The sequence below is a fragment of the Chrysemys picta genome, chromosome 16 (genome assembly GCF_011386835.1).
Source record: "Chrysemys picta bellii isolate R12L10 chromosome 16, ASM1138683v2, whole genome shotgun sequence".
NCBI classification, from domain to species: domain Eukaryota; kingdom Metazoa; phylum Chordata; order Testudines; family Emydidae; genus Chrysemys; species Chrysemys picta.
Window position 1 is genome coordinate 1,925,511 of NC_088806.1, and position 20,574 is coordinate 1,946,084.

The 20,574-nt window shown below is 67.3% G+C and overlaps 1 protein-coding gene and 2 long non-coding RNA genes across 3 annotated transcripts in view; 2 read left to right on the forward strand and 1 right to left on the reverse strand.

The window, feature by feature from the left end:
* The first annotated feature begins 3,730 nt into the window (after positions 1-3,730).
* On the forward strand, positions 3,731-4,667 carry LOC135976069 (uncharacterized). The gene is made up of 3 exons (XR_010593287.1): positions 3,731-3,814; positions 3,960-4,012; positions 4,530-4,667. It is a non-coding gene; the product is annotated as an uncharacterized LOC135976069 (long non-coding RNA).
* Positions 4,668-8,184: 3,517 nt separating this feature from the next.
* On the forward strand, positions 8,185-10,304 carry LOC135976075 (uncharacterized). Its single transcript, XR_010593292.1, has 3 exons — positions 8,185-8,579; positions 9,087-9,354; positions 10,048-10,304. It is a non-coding gene; the product is annotated as an uncharacterized LOC135976075 (long non-coding RNA).
* A 3,409-nt stretch (positions 10,305-13,713) lies between these two features.
* EPHB4 (EPH receptor B4) overlaps positions 13,714-20,574 on the reverse strand; it is a 36,990-nt gene continuing 30,129 nt past the window's right edge. Inside the window, 9 exon segments of the mRNA XM_065570396.1 lie at positions 13,714-15,016; positions 15,541-15,696; positions 16,271-16,464; positions 16,705-16,854; positions 17,132-17,347; positions 17,924-18,171; positions 18,939-19,052; positions 19,878-19,945; positions 20,111-20,213. Of these exon segments, the coding sequence (XP_065426468.1) occupies positions 14,893-15,016; positions 15,541-15,696; positions 16,271-16,464; positions 16,705-16,854; positions 17,132-17,347; positions 17,924-18,171; positions 18,939-19,052; positions 19,878-19,945; positions 20,111-20,213 (1,373 nt within the window). The 3' untranslated portion in view covers positions 13,714-14,892.

The following is a 20,574-nucleotide window of genomic DNA, read 5'->3' on the forward strand; positions in this document are numbered from 1 at the left end:
GGCTGCCACGGAGAGCTGGATCCCAGCCCCTTCCAGGAGTGGGTACCCGCGGGTGGTGTGTGTGTGTGTGTGTGTGTGTGTGTCACGGAGTCCCCCGGGCGATGCTCCTGGAACTGCTCCCCACAAAGCCAGGCAGGACTTTGGGGAGCCCTCCTCTCTCCGGAGCAGACTGTCTTCAGGGCAAGAAGCTCACACGGCTTCACCTCCTGGGTCTCTCCTGGGAGCATTCAGCATCTGCCCCTCCGTGCGCTTCCCACAGCGAGTCCGCCCAGGCCGGGGTCCTGGGGGAGCCAAAGGGTCCTGCACCCCCCCACTTCGCAGTCAGACGTGACTCTCAGCAGCCAGTAACACAGAGGTTTATTAGACGACAGGAACATGGTCTAAAACAGAGCTTGTAGGTCCAGCGAACAGGACCCCTCGGCTGGGTCCATTCTGGGGCCCAGCGAGGCAGACCCCAGTCCGCCCTCCCTTCCAGTCCCCAGCCAGCCCCAAACTCCCACCCCCGTCCAGCCCCTCCTTCTCTGGGCTTTGTCTCTTTCCCGTGCCAGGAGGTCACCTGACCCCTTTGTCTCCAACACCTTCAGTTGGCACCTTTGCCGAGGAGGGGCCCAGGCCATCAGTTGCCAGGAGACAGAGTGTCCGGCATTTATGTGCCCTGGCCCTTTGCTCTGCAGCACCATACACCCTTATCCCACCACCTAGATACTTGAGAACTGCATAGGGGAAACTGAGGAAAACATTAAGAACAGTCCCACTTTGTCACAGTGTGTCTGTGTGCGTGTGTGCATGTCTCTGTGAGTGTGTGTGCATGTGTTTCTCTATGTGTGTCTGTGTGCGTGTACTGCTGGGTGCGTGTTTGTGTCTGTGTGTGTGTGTGTGTGTGCGTGTACTGCTGGGTGCGTGTGTTTCTCTGTGTGTGTCTGTGTGCGTGTGTTTCTCTGTGTGTATCTGTGTGTGTGTCTCTGATTGTTCCAGCGCTGCCCTGGGGGGGTGTTGTGCTGGGCAGAGGTATTTGGGGGGCTGCGGGGTTGTGTCACATTCTGGGGTGTTGTTGGGGGGTGCTGTATTGACATGCAGGGGAGTTATAGGGTGTTGGGATGTTGTGTAGCACTGGAGCTGTCGTGTCACAGTGGGGGGGGTTGTGTTGTGTTGTCTGTAATCCCCCCCCCCCCCCCCCCGGCAGGAACTGCGTCTATGACGTCTGCGCCGTGTACAACAACTCGGAGCTTCTGTGCGACAGTTTCAGCATCTACGTCCAGAGCTGCCAGAGCCTGGGACTGGCGCTGCCCGGCTGGAGAGAGGCCACGGGGTGTGGTATGGCCGGTGCCCCTCACTCCCGACCCGCAGCCCCCCTGCACCCCTCACTCCCGACCCGCAGCCCCCCTGCACCCCTCACTCCCGACCGCAGCCCCCCTGCACCCCTCACTCCCGACCCACAGCCCCCGAGCGCCCCTCACTCCCGACCCGCAGCACCGAGCGCCCCTCACTCCCGACCCACAGCCCCCGCCCGGCCAGTGCCCCTCACTCCCGACCCCGCAGCCCCCCTGCACCCCTCACTCCCGACCCGCAGCCCCCGAGCGCCCCTCACTCCGACCCGCAGCCCCCGAGCGCCCCTCACTCCCGACCGCAGCCCCCCTGCACCCCCTCACTCCCGACCGCAGCCCCCCTGCACCCCTCACTCCCGACCCGCAGCCCCTCCGCCCGGCCAGTGCCCCTCACTCCCGACCCGCAGCCCCTCCGCCCGGCCGGTGCCCCTCACTCCCGACCCGCAGCCCCCCTGCACCCCTCACTCTCCGACCGCAGCCCCGCCCGGCCAGTGCCCCTCACTCCCGACCGCAGCCCCCCTGCACCCCTCACTCCCGACCGCAGCCCCGCCCGGCCAGTGCCCCTCACTCCCGACCGCAGCCCCCCTGCACCCCTCACTCCCGACCCACAGCCCCCGAGCGCCCCTCACTCCCGACCGCAGCCCCCGAGCGCCCCTCACTCCGACCCACAGCCCCCGAGCGCCCCTCACTCCCGACCGCAGCCCCCCTGCACCCCTCACTCCCGACCGCAGCCCCCGAGCGCCCCTCACTCCCGACCGCAGCCCCCCTGCACCCCTCACTCCCGACCCACAGCCCCCGAGCGCCCCTCACTCCGACCGCAGCCCCCCTGCACCCCTCACTCCCAACCCACAGCCCCCGAGCGTCCCTCACTCCTGACCGCAGCCCCCCTGCACCCCTCACTCCGGACCCACAGCCCCGAGCGCCCCTCACTCCGACCGCAGCCCCCCTGCACCCCTCACTCCCGACCCACACCCCGAGCGCCCCTCACTCCCGACCGCAGCCCCCCTGCACCCCTCACTCCCGACCCACAGCCCCCGCCCGGCCAGTGCCCTCACTCCCAACCCACAGCCCCCCCAGATCTGCCACTGCCCCTTACTCCCGACCCGCAGCCCCCGCTGATCGGCGTCTCTCCCCCCAGCTCTGGCCTGCCCGCCCACACCACCTACCAGCCCTGCATGACGGCCTGTCCCGCCAGCTGTGCCCATCTGGCCGCGCCCGCGTCCTGCGACGCCCTTGCGTGGAGGGCTGCGCCAGCGACCCCGGCTACGTCCTCAGCGGCCTGGACAGCGTCCCCTACAGCCAGTGCGGCTGCACCCACCAGAGCCAGTACTACCAGGTGCGCCAGAGCCCGGACTCCTGGGTTCTCTCCCCGGCTCTGGGAGGGGAGCGGGAACTGGCAGTTGAGAGCAGGGGGAGGCTGGGAGCCAGGACTCCTGGGTTTCTCCCCGGCTCTGGGAGGGGAAGCGGGGGCTGGCAGTTAAGAGCAGCGGGGGGCTGGGATCCCGGACTCCTGGGTTCTGTGCAGTTGCTGACTCTCCCCCACCCCATCAGATCAAAGACACGTTCCTGACGGCTGACTGCGCCCAGCGCTGCACCTGCCTGGAGACAGGGGCCCTGATCTGCGAACCGGCCGGCTGCCTCGAGCCCCTGATCTGTGCTGTCGCCAATTACACCCAGGCTGCTACCGCGGTGAGGGGGGAGCCGGGGGCCATGAGCCAGCCGCCTCCCTGCAGAGCTGGGGAATCTCCCCTGACCCAGAGCTGTGCAGGGGCCATGACACACAGTGGCCAATGCCCCGGCTGCCTCTGTGCTTGGCTGCAAGCAGGGGATTGTAGGAGGGGAGTGGGGGCTGGTGGATTAGAGCAGGGGGGGGCTGGGAGCCAGGACTCTGGGTTCTCTGCCCAGCGCTGGGAGGGGAGTGGGGGCTGGTGGTTAGAGCGGGGGGGCTGGGAGCCAGAACTCCTGGGTTCTCTGCCGGCACTGGGAGGGGAGTGGGGGTGGTGGTTAGAGCGGGGGGGCTGGGAGCCAGGACTCCTGGGTTCTCTGCCCGGCGCTGGGAGGGGAGTGGGGGTGGTGGTTAGAGCAGGGGGGCTGGCACTCAACCCCCCATCTCTCTCTGTTTCCGCAGCCAGCCCATGTCTCAGCAGCCCCTGCCAGAACGAGGGCTGGTGCCAGGAGACGGTCGGCGGGTACGAGTGCCACTGTGCCGAGGCTACGCGGGGGGGCTCTGCGAGCGGGTGACGGACGACGCGGCCCCGGAGTCCCCGGCCCCGCCAGGTATGGGATCCACCCTGGCCTGGTCCCGCCCTGGGGCCTGCCGGGTAGGGGAGACTCCCGCCCTGCCGAGCCCGGCATCCCCTCGCTCGGCTCAGCTCTGTCTTCCCTCTGCCCACAGGTCACCTCACCCGCCATCCTGGTGGGCGTCCTCGTCCCCTGGGGCTGATCGTCATTGTCGTCACCAGCGTCTGCCTCTGCCGACGAAGACAGCGGTGAGCGTCCGGGGGGGGAATGGGGCAGGGGCCTGTCCCCTCTAGGGGCACCGGCTCCCACCTGGCCCCAGGGCAGCGACTGGCTGGCTCAGGGGGGCAGGGAATGGGTCCTAACCCGGCCGTGGGGTCCTCTCTCTCCCCCCAGGCGCAAGGCTCGCAGAGGACACAAGAGCAGCATCCCAGTGATGGCACCCCTGGGTGAGACGGGGACGGGTTGTGGGTGGTCAGACGGAAGGGCGGGAAAGATGGGTGTCCGGTCATTCCCTCTAAACCCTCCCAGACGTGCCCTATCAGAAACAGGATTCACCGCCACTTCCTGTTCCACACGGCTGGTAACCAGCTGCCCCGCCCCAGAGGTGGCGCATCTCAGTGCCGGGCGAGGGGTCCCTGCGTAACCAGCCGCCTCATCCCAGAGGTGGCTGCATCTCAGCACCGGGTGAGGGGTCTCTGGATAACCAGCCGCCCTGCCCCAGAGGTGGGTGCATCTCAGCACCGGGTGAGGGGTCCCTGGGTAACCACCCGCCCACCCCAGAGGTGGGCGCATCTCAGCACTGGGTGAGGGGTCTCTGGATAACCACCCGCCCACCCCAGAGGTGGCTGCATCTCAGCACCGGGTGAGGGGTCCCTGGGTAACCACCCGCCCACCCCAGAGGTGGCCACATCTCAGCACCGGGCAAGGGGTCTGTCGGTGACTCTGTCTCTCTCTCGCCTCTAGGCCAGGGGGACCCCGTGAACCCCGGCGCTCAGGATCGCATAACCCGGTTTTGAGGCTGCCCCTCTCCCATGACGGCTCAGCCCTGAGATGGGGGGCAGGCGTGGGGGCTGCCGGCACCTGACATCTGCTCATTTCACCCCAGTGGTGATGGGGCACCTCCCGAGGCCAGACTCCTGGGTCCTTTCCCTGGTGTCACCCCGTCCCGTCCGTCTGTCCTGAGGGCTGGGCTGTGTTCTAGGAATGAGAATAAATTTACACTTCTACTGCCTGGATTGATTCTGGTGTCCGTCCCTCCATCCCCTGGCCCACGCCTCTGTCCGCTCCAGACACCCCGCTGGGAGCCAGGACTCCTGGGTTCTCTCCCTGGCGCTGAGAGGGGAGTGGGGGCTGGTGGGTTAGAGCAGGGGGGGCTGGGAGCCAGGACGCCTGGGTTCTCTCCCCGGCTCTGGGAGGGGAGTGGGGGCTGGTGGGTTAAGCAGGGGGGGCTGGGAGCCAGGACTCCTGGGTTCTGTCCCCACCTCTGGGAGGGGAGTGTGTTGTACTTAAAGTACTGCGCAGGATCTTTTCCGGGGGAATAAGGCAAAACGCCACATTTATTAGTAATACGTGTATTCGTTAACACCAGGGCTGGCTCCAGGCACCAGCCTCCAAGCCTGTGCTTGGGGTGGCGCCTGGAGGGGGGCGGCGCGGTGCTCCGGCCCGAGAGCGGGGCCACGACTGGGCTCTCTGCCCTCCCCCTGGCGCTCTGGCCGCTGGGGAAAGCGGAGCTGCGGTGGGCTCGCCGCCCTCCCCTGCCACGCTCCCACCGGGGGGGGGGGAGGGGGGACGGCGGCGGGAGGTTTTTTTGCCTGGGGTGGCAAAAAAGCCAGAGCCGGCCCTGGTTAGCACTGTATCATATGCATATATCTATATATAGTACACTCACACACACACACTCACACACACAACACACACACACAAGCACACTCTGTCTTGTTGTTACCAACTAGCTGCTCCCTTTAACTGCACTGGCCAGGCAAGTTAGATGGGGGAGGGGTGGAGCCGGGCTTCTGCCGATCCGGATCGATGCTCCGACATTGACGAGACGAGACCCGGGGTCCTGTGCAAGACACCTCACTTTTATAGCAGCTTTCCTCTCGTGCAAATGTACAGATTCAAACTCCGTGTCTGTGTCCGTTGGTCCTTTGTGCTGCTTGTCTCTGGGGGTTGTCCCACTGCTGTTTCAAAGAGGGTGTTTCCAAAAGAAGGTGCTGGCTCCTAGCCCCCGAGGCCGTCAATATGTCTGATCTTCTTTCATGAGCCCACTTGACACGTCTGATCGGCCTTGGGTCTGGCTCCCAGCCCCCCGACCGGCTGAGACTGTCTGGAGGTGCTGCCTTCCCGCCTGGCTCATCCACCCTCGGTCATTCAACCCGGCAAGTGATCGAGAGGCGGGGGGATCTTGTTCTACTCCCAGCAAAAAGACATTTTTCTTCTCCCTTATTCTATCCTTAGGGGCTATAACATTCTACCAAGGGCCGTGCAAAGTGCCCACGTGAGGCTTTGCTACAAAGTCCCATGAAAACAGAGGTTTTTACAAGGTTATGTGATGAGGCACAATGTAAAATCATATGAAAATTATCAGAGATTTATCTACAAGTTGGGCCTGGTGGGTCAGAGCAGGGGGAGCTGGACCAAGGACTCCTGGGTTCTCTCCCCGGCTCTGGGAGGGGAGCGGGGGCTGGTGGGTTAGAGCAGGGGGAGCTGGGACCAAGGACTCCTGGGTTCTCTCCCCGGCTCTGGGAGGGGAGTGGGGGCTGGTGGTTAGAGCAGGGGGCTGGGACCAAGGACTCCTGGGTTCTCTCCCCGGCTCTGGGAGGGGAGTGGGGGCTGGTGGTTAGAGCAGGGGGGCTGGGAGCCAGGACTCCTGGGTTCTCTCCCCGCTCTGGGAGGGGAGTGGGGGCTGGTGGGTCAGAGCAGGGGGGGCTGGGAGCCAGGACTCCTGGGTTCTCTCCCCGGCTCTGGGAGGGGAGTGGGGGCTGGTGGGTAGAGCTGGGGGGGGGGTCCCTCTTTGCAAATTTCCAGCAAGCATCGGCCCTCAACCAGGGCTGAGCCATGGGTCAGGCCTGGAGCCAGCCCCAAGTGGCCCCCTCGGGGGGGGTTGCTGGCCCCAGGGCCTTTCCCCTCTGACGTCAGCCGGGTGGCTGGTGAATAGGGGTTGGCCAGGGAACCCCGTGTGGGGGGCAGGAATCCCAGCTCCTTTGTCTCCCTGGGCCCCCCCCCCCTCCCAGCTCAGTCATGGGGGAGGGGCGGAGAGTTTTTATTTTTTAGGCTTTTGGGGGGAGGGGACGGGCCGCGGCCTCCCGGCGCCTTCGCCAGCAGCCTGCGTCAGCATCTGCCGTCCTGTTGGCACGCTGGGGGCACCGCGCAGGAACCCAGGAGTCCGGGCTTCCCTGCCCCCCTCTACACCCGTCTCCCCTCCCCACCCTGAGCCAGGGAGAGAACCCAGGAGTCCTGGCTCCCAGACCCCCCGTGCGGCCGTGTGGGGCTCCCCTTGCCCCCCCCCACTTCTTCGGGGCTCGGCTGTGCTCACCCCACCCTTCCCAGCCCCTGGCAGTCCCCCTTCCCCACCGGGCTGGGCTCAGAGAGGCCCCCTGCTGGGAGGAGGCGGCCCCTGGGCCCCCCCAGCTGCTCCCCACACAATGGCCCCGCTCGTCCCCAGCTGGGCCACAGGCTCCGGCCCTGGCTTGAGCGGCCCTAATCCCCGCATGGCTTAATTAGCCCCCTGGCTCGTTAATCCATGGATTAGCCTGTTAATTAAGAGAGAGGTGTGCGGGGGGACTGGGAGGCAGGAGTTTAGGACAACTCCCAGAGCCACTTCCTGACGCAAACTCCCAGCTTGACCCCCAACTTCCTGTTAGGGGCCAGCACCCCCCCCCCCCCCGACAGGGGACAAGCCCCGGGCCCCACTCCCTGCCCCCCACCCCCGAGCCAGCCAGCCCCCCAGCCGGCCCATCCATAGCAGCTGGAACTCACATTCCCCGCGGGCCACTGGCTGGTCTCTGGGGCAACCCCCAGTGGAGCGACGTGGGCTCTGGCCCCGTTCTGCCCCCCGGATGTTTTCCGGCCCCCACCAGGTTACCCCGTGCGATGGAGTTAAAGGGGGGAGTGAGGGGCCGGGGAAAAGGGCACGAAACCACCTTGGCTGGAGAAGACGGGATGCAAGCGAAATAATACACGGGCGGGGGCTGAGGGGGGACCCCAGGGCTGGGCTGGCAGGGGCTGCGGGTCGGGAGTGAGGGGCACTGGCAGAGCTGGGGGGGGGGCAGGGCTGGGGGGGCAGGGGCTGCGGGTCAGAAGTGAGGGGCACCGGCAGGGCTGGGGGGGGCAGGGCTGGGCTAGCAGGGGGCTGAGGGTCGGGAGTGAGGGGCACCGCCAGAGCTGGGGGGGGGGCGGGCTGGGCTGGCAGGGGCTGCGGGTCGGGAGTGAGGGGCACCGGCAGAGCTGGGCTGGCAGGGGCTGAGGGTCGGGAGTGAGGGGCACCGGCAGGGCTGGGCTAGCAGGGGGCTGAGGGGTCGGGAGTGAGGGGCACCGGCAGGGCTGGGCTAGCAGGGGGCTGCGGGTCGGGAGTGAGGGTCACCGGCAGGGCAGGGGGGGGCAGGGGCAGCGGGTCGGGAGTGAGGGGCATCTGTCTGTTTCCAGACTCCCGCTGCCCCCCCTTCCAGTAACTCGTCACCCCGACAAACCCTGCAGCTGCTTTGCCCACACAAAAGCCCCCCCCGCCCACGTCCCCCCTTCCCACCGCCCCCTTCTGCCCCAGCGGGGGGCGGGGATCTGTTGCCCCGGGTGATGCAGTCCAGGATGGGGTGGCCAGGGGGGCACGTCACACCTCAGGGCCCCTTATACAGCCGGGGCCAGGGCGGAGGAGAAGCCAGTGGGACCCAGACACCCGGCTGGATCCCCCAGCCCCACCTCACTCACGCAGGGACCATGCAGCCTTCATCCACCCTGCTCTTCCTCCTCCTCCTCCTCCCCCAACTCGCCTCGCTGGCCCCCCTCCGGCACCCCAAGGTAGGTACTGGGCTAGGGAGGGAACCCAGGAGTCCTGGCTCCCAGCCCCCCGTACTCTAACCCACCGCCCCGCTCCCTTCCCAGAGCCGGGGAAAGAACCCAGAAGTCCTGCTTCTAGCCCCGCCCCCCCCGCTCTGACCCACCGGACCCCGCTCCCCTCCCAGAGCCAGGGAGAGAACCCAGGAGTCCTGGCTCCCAGCCCCCGCTGCTCTGACCCACCGGACCCCACTCCCCTCCCAGAGCCAGGGAGAGAACCCAGGAGTCCTGGCTCCCAGCCCCCCCTGCTCTGACCCACCGGACCCCGCTCCCCTCCCAGAGCCGGGGAGAGAACCCAGGAGTCCTGGCTCCCAGCCTCCCCTGCTCTGACCCACCGGACCCCGCTCCCCTTCCAGAGCCAGGCTGTGTCTCTGTGCCAGGGGTACCCGGGGGCTGGATAAATGGGGCGTGGGCTGTCTCCGTGTGATGTGATCTCCCTCTTTAATGGGGTCCCTCTTTCCGCACCCCCAGACTCTCGCTGACTTGGCGGGTGATGCCCGCTCTCCGCCGATGTCCCCACCCCCCCCGGTCCCGCGTCTCCCCGGCGGGAAGCCGCCCCTGCGCGACAGCCCTGAGCCCCCCTCCCTGGACCCCGCCTGGGCCCGCTTCTTCGCCGACTTCATGACCGGGCAGAGAAGTTCCGGGGCCGGACTAGGAAGGCGCCGGCGCCCCAGGGCTGCTTCGGGGTGAAGCTGGACCGAATCGGGACCCTCAGCGGGCTAGGCTGCTAATGCCCGAGGTAGGAGCCAGAGGCTCCAAGTGGCGGGGAGTTCCACGGGTTAACGCCCACCCAGCTGGGCCCAGTGGCGGGTAGTTCCACAGGTTAACGCCCGTCCAGATTTGCCCAGTGGTGGGTAGTACCGTGGGTTAACGCCCGCCCATCCAGGCTCTGTGGCGGGTAGTTCCGTGGGCTAACGCCTGCCCAGCTGCGCCAAGCGGCAGGTAGTTCCGCGGGTTAACGCCCGCCCAGCTGGGCCCAGTGGCGGGTAGTTCCACAGGTTAACGCCTGCCCAGATGCGCCAAGCGGCAGGTAGTTCCGCGGGTTAACGCCGCCCAGCTGGGCCCGGTGGTGGGTAATGCCACAGGTTAATGCCCGGCCAGCCACGCCCAGTGGCGGCTAGTTCCGCAGGTTAATGATGCCCCCTCCTTTGACTTGGCTGCAGCTAGTCACCCTCCTGCTGGGGGGGGGGGGCTGCAAACCCTTATCCCCGTCTAATGCCCCTGCTTTGCCCCCACCCCACTGTCCATGCTCAGCCTCCCCCAGCCTGCCTCTGTTGCACCAAATCCAGGGGCTAGGCGTTCCAGAGGTTAATAGTCCCCCTGCCACTGCATGGCGCTTTATTTCCCCTCTGGCTCGGGATGCTGCCCCCCCCCCGCCACCCCATAACTTCAGCCTCTTGCACCCCACGACCTCACCCCCCATCTCTTCTAGGGTTCCGTCCCCTGGCCCAACGCAGCCTGTGGAAGTGACGCCGGAGGCCTGGTCCTGAAGGCGACATGGCTGGATTTGTAACACAGCCCCCCCCCCCCCCCCGTCCTCCGCCAGCTCTGTTTTTTGAGGGGGGGCCAAGAACGCCTGGTCTATCCTCCACCCCCACCCCGACATGGGGAACGAAGAGACAAGGGGACCCCTCCCCCACCAAGCGAGAGCTTCCTGCAACGTCTCTGATTTGCACCGAAAACAAATAAATACCCAAAATGTCAATTTTCCATCATTTCTGTTAAAGGGGCTTTTAGTTCTGGGAGAGAACCCAGGAGTCCTGGCTCCCAGCCCCCCTGCTCTGACCCACCGGCCCCCACCCCCCTCCCAGAGCCGGGGAGAGAACCCAGGAGTCCTGGCTCCCAGCCCCCCCCTGCTGGGTTAGAGCAGGGGGGCTGGGAGCCAGGACTCCTGGGTTCTCTGCCCCTGACCATGCTGATTTTTCAGCATCCTTTCATGTCTGTCCAGACCCCCCCCGTCCTTCGATAAGTTTCCGTGATGCCCAGTGGAGGGGCTGTGAGACGGGGACCCAGCACCCGGGGACTGGGCCATGGACTGGAGGGGGATGGGACTGGGTGGAGCTGGGGCTATTGTTGAGAGTCGGAGTGGCTCAGGGGGTGCTGGCAGGTGCCCCCGCACGGGGAAAGGCTGGTGGCAGCCCAAGGACTGGCGCTGTGGGGCAGGGAGTGGGACGGGGGGCTCAGCAGGGGGCGCTCTCTCCCTGGCAGGCAGGGCTGGCCCCAGGGCGGCGCTAGGGGGCGCTGTGGGGCAGGGAGTGGGGCGGGGGCTCAGCAGGGGGCGCTCTCCCCTGGCAGGCGGGGCTGGTCCCAGGGCGGCGCTAGGGAGCGCTATGGGGCAGGGAGCAGGGCGGGGGGCTCAGCAGGGGGCGCTCTCCCCTGGCAGGCAGGGCTGGCCCCAGGGGCGGCGCTAGGGGGCGCTGTGGGGCAGGGAGTGGGGCGGGGGGCTCAGCAGGGGGCGCTCTCCCCTGGCAGGCGGGGCTGGTCCCAGGGCGGCGCTAGGGGGGCGCTGTGGGGGCAGGGAGCGGGGCGGGGGCTCAGCAGGGGGCGCTCTCCCCCTGGCAGGCGGGGGCTGGTCCCAGGGCGGCGCTAGGGGGCGCTGTGGGGCAGGGAGCGGGGCGGGGGGCTCAGCAGGGGGCGCTCTCCCCCGGCAGGCGGGGCTGGCCCCAGGGTTGCGCTAGGGGGCGCTGTGGGGCAGGGAGCGGAGCGGGGCGGGGGCAGCAGGGGGCGCTCCCCCCTGGCAGGCGGGGCTGGCTCCAGGGTTGCGCTAGGGGGCGCTGTGGGGCAGGGAGCAGGGCGGGGGGCTCAGCGGCGGGGGCCCTCTCCCCCGGCAGGCGGGGCTGGCCCCAGGGGGGCGCTAGGGGGCGCTGTGGGGCAGGGAGCGGGGCGGGGGGCTCAGCGGCGGGGGCCCTCTCCCCCGGCAGGCGGGGCTGGCCCCAGGGCGGCGCTGGGGGACGCGGTGGGCAGGGAGCGGGGCGGGGGGGCTCAGCAGGGGGCGCTCTCCCCTGGCAGGTGGGGCTGGCCCCAGGGTGGCGCTGGGGGACGCAGTGGGGAGGGAGCGGGGCGGCCACCCCAGATCTGCCGATGCCCCTCACTCCGACCTGCAGCCCGGCCCTGGCCCCTCTATTTACATTCCCACCTACAACTCCATAAACTTTCCCTTTTAAAGACCAACTCCGCCTCCGCCCCCCCCCGTCCCCCCCGCACAAACATCTGCAAATGGAGGAACATCTGGCACTGACTCCATGAAGCACGAATGTAGTGGAGGGGGCTGGGAGCCAGGACTCCTGGGTTCTCTCCCCTGGCTCTGGGAGGGGAGTGGGGGCTGGTGGTTAGAGCAGGGGCAGCTGGGGGCCAGGACTCCTGGGTTCTCTCCCCGGCTCTGGGAGGGGAGTGGGGCTGGTGGTTAGAGCAGGGGCAGCTGGGGCCAGGACTCCTGGGTTCTCTCCCGGCTCTGGGAGGGGAGTGGGGGCTGGTGGGTTAGAGCAGGGGGGCTGGGAGCCAGGACTCCTGGGTTCTCTCTCTGGCTCTGGGAGGGGAGTGGGGGCTGGTGGGTTAGAGCAGGGGGCTGGGAGCCAGGACTCCTGGATTCTCTCCCCGGCTCTGGGAGGGGAGTGGGGCCTGGTGGGTCAGAGCAGGGGGGCTGGGAGCCAGGACTCCTGGGTTCTGTCCCCGGCTCTGGGAGGGCAGTGGGGGCTGGTGGGTTAGAGCAGGGGGGGCTGGGAGCCAGGACTCCTGGGTTCTCTCTCCGGCTCTGGGAGGGGAGTGGGGGCTGGTGGGTTAGATCAGGGGGGCTGGGAGCCAGGACTCCTGGGTTCTCTCTCTGGCTCTGGGAGGGGGTAGGGGCTGGTGGTTAGAGCAGGGGGGGCTGGAAGCCAGGACTCCTGGGTTCTCTCCCCGGCTCTGGGAGGGGAGTGGGGCCTGGTGGGTCAGAGCAGGGGGGCTGGGAGCCAGGACTCCTGGGTTCTGTCCCCGGCTCTGGGAGGGGAGTGGGGCCTGGTGGGTCAGAGCAGGGGGGCTGGGAGCCAGGACTCCTGGGTTCTGTCCCCGGCTCTGGGAGGGCAGTGGGGGCTGGTGGGTTAGAGCAGGGGGCTGGGAGCCAGGACTCCTGGGTTCTCTCTCTGGCTCTGGGAGGGGAGCAGGGGCTGGTGGGTTAGAGCAGGGGGCTGGGAGTCAGGACTCCTGGATTCTGTCCCCGGCTCTGGGAGGGCAGTGGGGGCTCGTGGGTTAGAGCAGGGGGGGGCTGGGAGCCAGGACTCCTGGGGTCTGTCCCCGGCTCTGGGAGGGCAGTGGGGGCTGGTGGGTTAGAGCAGGGGGGCTGGGAGCCAGGACTCCTGGGTTCTCTCCCCGGCTCTGGGAGGGGAGTGGGGCCTGGTGGGTCAGAGTAGGGGGGCTGGGAGCCAGGACTCCTGGGTTCTGTCCCCGGCTCTGGGAGGGGGAGTGGGGCCTGGTGGGTCAGAGCAGGGGGGCTGGGAGCCAGGACTCCTGGGTTCTGTCCCCGGCTCTGGGAGGGGAGTGGGGGCTGGTGGGTTAGAGCAGGGGGGCTGGGAGCCAGGACTCCTGGGTTCTCTCCCCGGCTCTGGGAGGGGAGTGGGGGCTGGTGGGTTAGAGCAGGGGGGCTGGTAGCCAGGACTCCTGGGTTCTCTCCCCGGCTCTGGGAGGGGAGTGGGGGCTGGTGGGTTAGAGCAGGGGGGCTGGGAGCCAGGACTCCTGGGTTCTGTCCCCGGCTCTGGGAGGGGTGAGTCCATGGGTCAGTCTGTCCATTGTCCACAGGGTGGGGCTTGGCCTGGGTGGCAGCTTCCTTCCTCCTCCCCCCTCCCCACTTCCTGTTCCTGCCCCGGCTGCTGGGGGTCACATAAACAGCAGCTGCTGAAAAAAAATCCCACCCTGCTCCCAGAGCCAGGAGAGAACCCAGGAGTCCGGGGCTCCTGGCCCCCCGGTTTACTGTCTCACCGCTCGCACTGTGCCCCCCCAACCTACCAACGCATAAAGCCCCCCAGTTGCACACAAGGGGGCGGGGCTGAACAAGACCCCTCCCCCTCTGAGGCTCCACTCCCAGGTGAAATCGACCCCCCCCCTTGTGATACCTCGGTCCACTTCCTTAGAGAGCTGAGTGAATCCCACTTTATTTGGGGGGGGGGCAGCGGGGACACCTCAAATCTACCTCGGCTCTGGGGGGAGCGGGAGTCCGATACCCCACAAGCTGTCCCAGTCCTGGAGGGGCTGGAAATTACCTCCCCCCCGCTTAAATTTGCCTTCAATATGAAGTTGAAAGCCCGGCGCCCGCTGATGACCCCACAGAGCAGCCCCCCCCCCCCCCAACGTCCTGCTTCGACGACCTCATGACATCAAGGGCGGGCGGCTGCCGAATGATGACACCCCGGGCCGGCAACGATGACATCACGGGCTCCCGATGTGATGACATCACAGCTGCTCCTGATGACATCACAAGGCAGTCACTGGATGATGTCACCCCCTGTTCCTGGCCATCCCAGGTCTATGATATCACTGGGCGGCCATGACATCACCGCTGTCCATAGTCACTCTTTGGCTTTATGGGGGAGGGGAGAGCCCCAAGTTTATAGCCCCCCCTCCCGAGGCCCCCCCAATGGTGGGGGAGGGGCCTAGAGATTCAAGTAGATGCCGGGGGGGTCTTCCCCCCTCCCAGGGAACCCCCTGATTACATCACTGCCCCTCAACTGTTTGCGAGGGAGGAGGCTTCTGGCGAAAGAGCGGCCATCTTGGATTCCCCATCGAAGGTCCCCCAAGGGCAACCATCTTGGTCTCCCCAACCAGTGGTGACCATCTTGAGACCCCCTAGGGGTGGCCGTCCTGGGAACCGGACGGGGTCCTGAGCGCTACCCGGCAACCAAGGAAGAGCGGCCCTCTTGGGAACCCCAAGCAAGAGCGGCCATCTTGGCAGTTGACCGAAGAGCCCATTGGCCATCTTTGGACCTGCGGCCATAGATTCATAGATTCTAGGACTGGAAGGGACCTCGAGAGGTCATCAAGTCCAGTCCCCTGCCCGCATGGCAGGACCAAATACCGTCTAGACCATCTTGGAACCGTCCACCAATAGGCCACGCCCCCTGCAAACCACGATATTCTCCCTGCTGAGATAGAATAAGTGCAAGCCCTGAGGGGCTGGGGGGGGCAGGGGTCCCCCAAGTTTCTGGTTCAAGACCGGCCCATGCAGCGAAGTCAGAGTCGCATTAGTAACCCAGGGTCCGGTTCGTTCCCAGCTCTGGGGGACCAGGCAGGACGTGAGCCCGGAACCGGATCAGAATCGGCTCCCGGCCGCCCCTCCAGACGGGGCCACTTTGCTCTGGATTCGCATGTTCTGGACGCTGGAGAGAATCTTCTTCTGGTGACCAGCCAGGGTCACCCCGATTCGGAGCAGGTCCCTGAGGGGGCAGAGAGATGGGGGGTTAGCAGCCCCCCCAGCTCTGCCAGTGCCCCTCACTCCCGACCCGCAGCCCCTGATAGCCCAGCCCTGTCCCCCCCCAGCTCTGCCGGTGCCCCTCACTCCCGACCCGCAGCCCCTGATAGCCCAGCCCTGTCCCCCCCCAGCTCTGCCGGTGCCCCTCACTCCCGACCCGCAGCCCCTGCCAGCCCAGCCCTGTCCCCCCCCAGCTCTGCCGGTGCCCCTCACTCCCGACCCGCAGCCCCTGCCAGCCCAGCCCTGTCCCCCCCCAGCTCTGCCGGTGCCCCTCACTCCCGACCCGCAGCCCCTGCCAGCCCGGCCCTGCCCCCCCCAGCTCTGCCGGTGCCCCTCACTCCCGACCCGCAGCCCCTGCTAGCCCAGCCCTGCCCCCCCAGCTCTGCCGGTGCCCCTCACTCCCGACCCGCAGCCCCTGCTAGCCCGGCCCTGCCCCCCCAGCTTTGCCGGTGCCCCTCACTCCCGCCCCATGCCGGGGGGGTCACTCACTCGCTGGAGATCTGGCTGAGGAGTTCGAAGGAGCTGAGTCCGGCCGAGCTGAAGTTCTCCTCGTAGCAGCCCATGTTGATGGCCTGGAGCCAGTCGCTGACGGAGCCGAAGGAGGCGCTGTGGGGGGCCCGCTGGTCCAGGAGCGGGTGGGATGGCCTGGGGGGTGGGGTGGGTTATAGAGGGGGCTGCTCTGCCCGAGATCGGGGAGGGAGCGGGATTGCGGGGGCCGGCTGCAGCCCCGCCCCCGGGGAACTGAGAGAGGAGAAGGTTCAGGGGGACTCCAAAAGAACGGGGGGGTGAGAAAAGGGGGGAGGGGAACAGGTGGCCCCTAACCCCACCCTTCCCTTCCCCCAACCCCCCCCATTCCTACCCCATATCCCAGCCCCCCATATCTCAGCCCCCCCTCAGGCCCAGCCACTCTGAGCCCCCCATATCTTAGCCCCCGTGCCCCAGCCGCTCTGAGCCCCCCATATCCCAGCCCCCCCATATCACATCCCCACAGGCCCAGCCACTCTGAGCCCCCCCATATGCCAGCCCCCCAGGCCCAGCCGCTCTGAGCCCCCCATATCCCAGCCCCCCCATATCACATCCCCACAGGCCCAGCCACTCTGAGCCCCCCCATACGCCAGCCCCCCAGGCCCAGCCACTCTGAGTCCCCCCTCCCCCCAGGCCCAGCAGCTCTGAGCCCCCCCATATCCCAGCCACCCAGGCCCCGCCCCACAGGACTCACCCGGCGCCGTCCCGGGCGACGATGCGCAGACTGGCCGGGTTGCGGATCAGCTTGTCGAGGGAGCTGACGAGCTGGGCGAAGCGGGGCCGGGAGCTTCGTTCCTTCTGCCAGCAATCCAGCATGAGCTGGTGCAGAGCCGTGGGGCAGGCGGGTGGGGGGGGCAGCCGGTAGTCCTGCTCGATGGCGTTGATCACCTGCGAGGACGGCGCGGCTCAGACCCAGCTGCGGGTGGGGGGTGGGGCCTCGACGGGGACCTGTCGCCCGACGCTGAGATGCAGCCACCTCTGGGGCGGGGCGGCTGGTTACCCGGGGACCCCTCACCCAGCGCTGAGATGCGGCCACCTCTGGGGCGGAGTGGCTGGTTAACAGCCACCCAGAACGGCTCTGACCCAGCCCAGGGCAAGGGGGGGCAGGCTGGGGCGGGGCGTACTCACGTCCTGGTTGGACATGTCCCAGTAGGGCCGCTCTCCGAAGGACATCACCTCCCACATGACGATCCCGTAGCTCCAGGCGTCACTGGCCGAGGTGAACTTGCGGAAAGCGATGGCCTCGGGTGCTGTCCAGCGAATGGGGATCTTCCCGCCCTGGGGACGAGGAGGGTGAGAGAGTCCCGGCTCCCAGCTCCCCCGCGCAGCCCCCACTCCCCTCCCAGAGCCAGGGAGAGAACCCAGGAGTCCTGGCTCCCAGCCCCCCCGCCCGCGCTCTCATCCGCCAGCCCCCACTCCCCTCCCAGAGCTGGGGAGAGAACCCAGGAGTCCTGGCTCCCAGCCCCCCCGCTCTCATCCGCCAGCCCCCACTCCCCTCCCGGAGCCGGGGAGAGAACCCAGGAGGCAGGCGAGAACCCCGGCGTCCGGGCCGTACCAGGGAGCTGGTGTAGGTGGGGTCGGAGGAGTTCTCTTCCAGGAAGCGGGAGAGGCCGAAGTCGGAGACTTTGCAGACCAGGTTGCAGTTGACCAGGATGTTCCGGGCGGCCAGGTCCCGGTGGACGTAGCTCATGTCGGCCAGGTAGCGCATCCCCGAGGCGATGCCCCGCAGCATCCCCACTAGCTGGATGGGTGCGAACTGCCCCTCGTTCAGCTGGGGGGGAGATGGGGGCGGGGTCAGCGCAGGGGGCGGGGCCCCAGGGGGTGGGGAGGAGCCACCAGAGGGGGCATGGCTCAGAGACAGGGCAGGGCCCTGGGGGCAGGACTCGGGGGTCGGGTCACAGAGGCAGGGGTGGGGCCCCGGGGTCGGAGGTGGCGCGACAGGGGCGGGACCCCAGGGCATGGGGGTGGGGTCACAGGGGCAGAGATGGGACCCCAGGGGGAAGGGCTAAAAGGGCAGGGTCCCAGGGAGTGGGGGCACGGCAACAGAACCAGGGGTAGGACCTCAGGGGGTGGGCTCACAAGGACAGGGGCAGGGTCCCAGCGGAGTGGGGGCGGGGCCGGAAGAGGTGGGAGGCGGGCTCACACCTTGGCACTGCTACAGAGGGGAGGGGACTCAGCATGTGGGGGCTTTTGGGTTCCCCCCTGTATTTCAGGGGCCCCTGCCCTGTATTTCGGGGTCTCCTGGAGCCCCGAAAATAACCTGAGGGCCCCATTCTCCATGGCCTGGGTGGTTTGGGGGTGTGGTAGGGTTTTTGGGGTCCCTCCCCCCGTACTGGGGTCCCCATACCCGCAGGAAGGAGTCGAGCGCCCCGTTCTCCATGAACTCAGTGAGGATCATGACCGGGGTGCTGCTGGTCACCACCCCCTCCAGCCGGATGATGTTGGGGTGCTCGAACTGCCCCATGATGCTGGCCTCGCTGAGGAACTCCCGGCGCTGCCGCTCCGTGTACCCCCCCTTCAGCGTCTTGATGGCCACGCAGCTCTCCTTCTTTCCAGGCACCTTCAGCCGGCCCCGGCACACCTCCCCGAACTCCCCTGCCGAGAGAAGGGGGCCAGGTGGGGAGAAAGAGGGAATGAAACAGTGGGTTGAGACAGAGAGAAAGGGGGGAACGAAACGGAGAGTGAAAGAGAATGATACAGAGAGAAAGGAGGAATGAAATGGGGAGAAAGAAAGTGAGATGGGGGAAAGAGGGAATGAAACATAAGACACAGAAAAAGGGGGAAGAAAACGGAGAGGAAGGAGGAATGCAACAGAGAAAGAAGAGGGCGGGGAGAAAGAAGGAATACAACAGTGAGACGGGACAGAGAAAAAGGGGGAATGAAACAGAGTGAAAGAATGAGAGAGAGAGAAAGGAGAAAGGAACAGGGAATGAAACAGAGAAAGAAAAAACAAGACGGGTGAAAGAGGGAATGAAAAAGTGGGTGGAGACAGTGAGAAAGGGGGGAATGAAACAGAGAGAGAGAAACATTTTAGAAGACTAACCAGATTTCCAATTGTCCTTCCTGTCCTTGATGCGGCCCGTCCGGGCACGGAGCCCAAAGGCTGGGGGCGCTTTCAGGGACCTGCGTGTTTGGCATATGGTAACCAGGTGGATCAAATTAGCCGAAATAACCACCCGTTTTTGGGGGGTTGCCCTCAGTTGAGCAACCGCAGCGTGGGCCCCCCGCCCCCCTGGGATCCCAGTTGCAGAGGCGATGGATTTGAGGGAGCAGAAGCCGTGAACTTGGGGGCTCAGAGACTATTCGGGGGTTTGGGACTTCAGGGGCCAGTTTGGGGGTTCAGGGGCCGGTTCGGGGCTCACCGGCGCCGATCACCTCCTCGATTTTGACGTAGGAGACGTCGATCTCTTTGGCGAATTCCCGCACGGCCTCGTTGGGGTCCTCGTAGGTGAAGGGGTCGATGTAGAGTTTGGTGCCTGGGAAGGAGGGGTTCCGGGGGGGGGGACACACGGTTAGAGCCGAGCACCCCCAGACCCGCTCCTGCCGGCCACACACCCCCACCCCCTCCTTCTGTCCCCCCACTTACCCCTCTGCCCTGCCCCTCACTCACGCCCCCAACCCCACCCCTCTTCCCTGCCCCCTCGCTCCTCTGTCTCCCCCTCCCTTCTGCCTCCCCATTCACCCCCGCCCCTCACTCGCCTCCCCGCCCTGCCCCCACTCACCCCTGCCAACCCCCGAACCCATCCTCCCACCCCACCTCTCTTCCCTGCCCCTTGCTCCTCTATCTCCCCACTGCCCCCATTCACCTGCACCCCCTCCTTCTGCCCCCCACTCACCCACTGCCCTGCCCCCCACTAACCCCGCCTCCCCACTCGCCCCCCCTGCCCTGCCCCGCATTCACAACACCTCACCCATCCCCTCACCCCACCCCTCTTCCTTGCCCCCTTGCTCCTCTGTCTCCCCACTCACCCCCTGCTCCCCCACTCACCCCCCGCCCTGACCTCACTCACCCCCGCCAACCCCCAAACCCACCCCCTCACCTCACCTCTCTTCCCTGCCCCGTCGCTCCTCCATCTCCCACTCACCCCCAGCCCCCCACTCACCCCCAGCCCCCCACTCACCCCCTACCCCCCACTCACCCCCTGCCCCCCACTCACCCCCAGCCCCCCATTCACCCCCTACCCCCCACTCACCCCCTGCCCCCCACTCACTCCCAGCCCCCCAGTCACCCCCTGCCCCCCACTCACCCCCTACCCCCCACTCACCCCCTGTCCCCCACTCACCCCCTGTCCCCCACTCACCATGCCCAATGAGGTACTGGCCGTGTTTGTCCGAGTATTCAGGGTCGCGGCCCCCCGCCCCGTGCTTCCTGCCGGGGGAGGGAGAAAGAGTCGGGGGGGCAGCCAAGAGACCCCCCCGGAATCCCCTCTGGGGAGAACGTGGCTGGACCCAGCCCAGCCCCATCTCTCCACCCCCCCGGCCCCTCCCTGCCCCCCAAGTGCCCACCCTCAACCCCAGGGGGGGGGGGTCTCACCTCACGCAGATCACAGCCACTGCCACCACCGCCAGCACCAGCAGGGCCCCCACGGCGGCCGCCCCCACGATCAGCCCCAGCTGCTCCGCCCGGCCCCCCGCCTCTGGGGAGAGAGACACCGTCAGGGGGCTGCCCTGGGGTGGGGGGGTCAGGCCAGCGTCACCCCCAACCCGCCTGGCTCAGCGGGAGAGACACTGCCCAGCCTGGCGGGCACTGAGAAGCCAAAGGGCCTGGGAGGGGAAACTGAGGCAGGCCACTTGCTGCACTGGAACAGGCCACAGGGGGGCGCCAGGCCCTGACCTGCCCACGGGGGGCAACGGGAGCCAGCCCCTGGGACGCGGAGGCAGATCCTGGCGGGCGGACAGGGCGGTGCTAGGAACCCAGATGGCACATGGGGAGCACGGGCGCTGGCAGGCAGCGGAGAATCGTGTGTCCACCCTACCGGCAGCCTGCCGTCACGGACA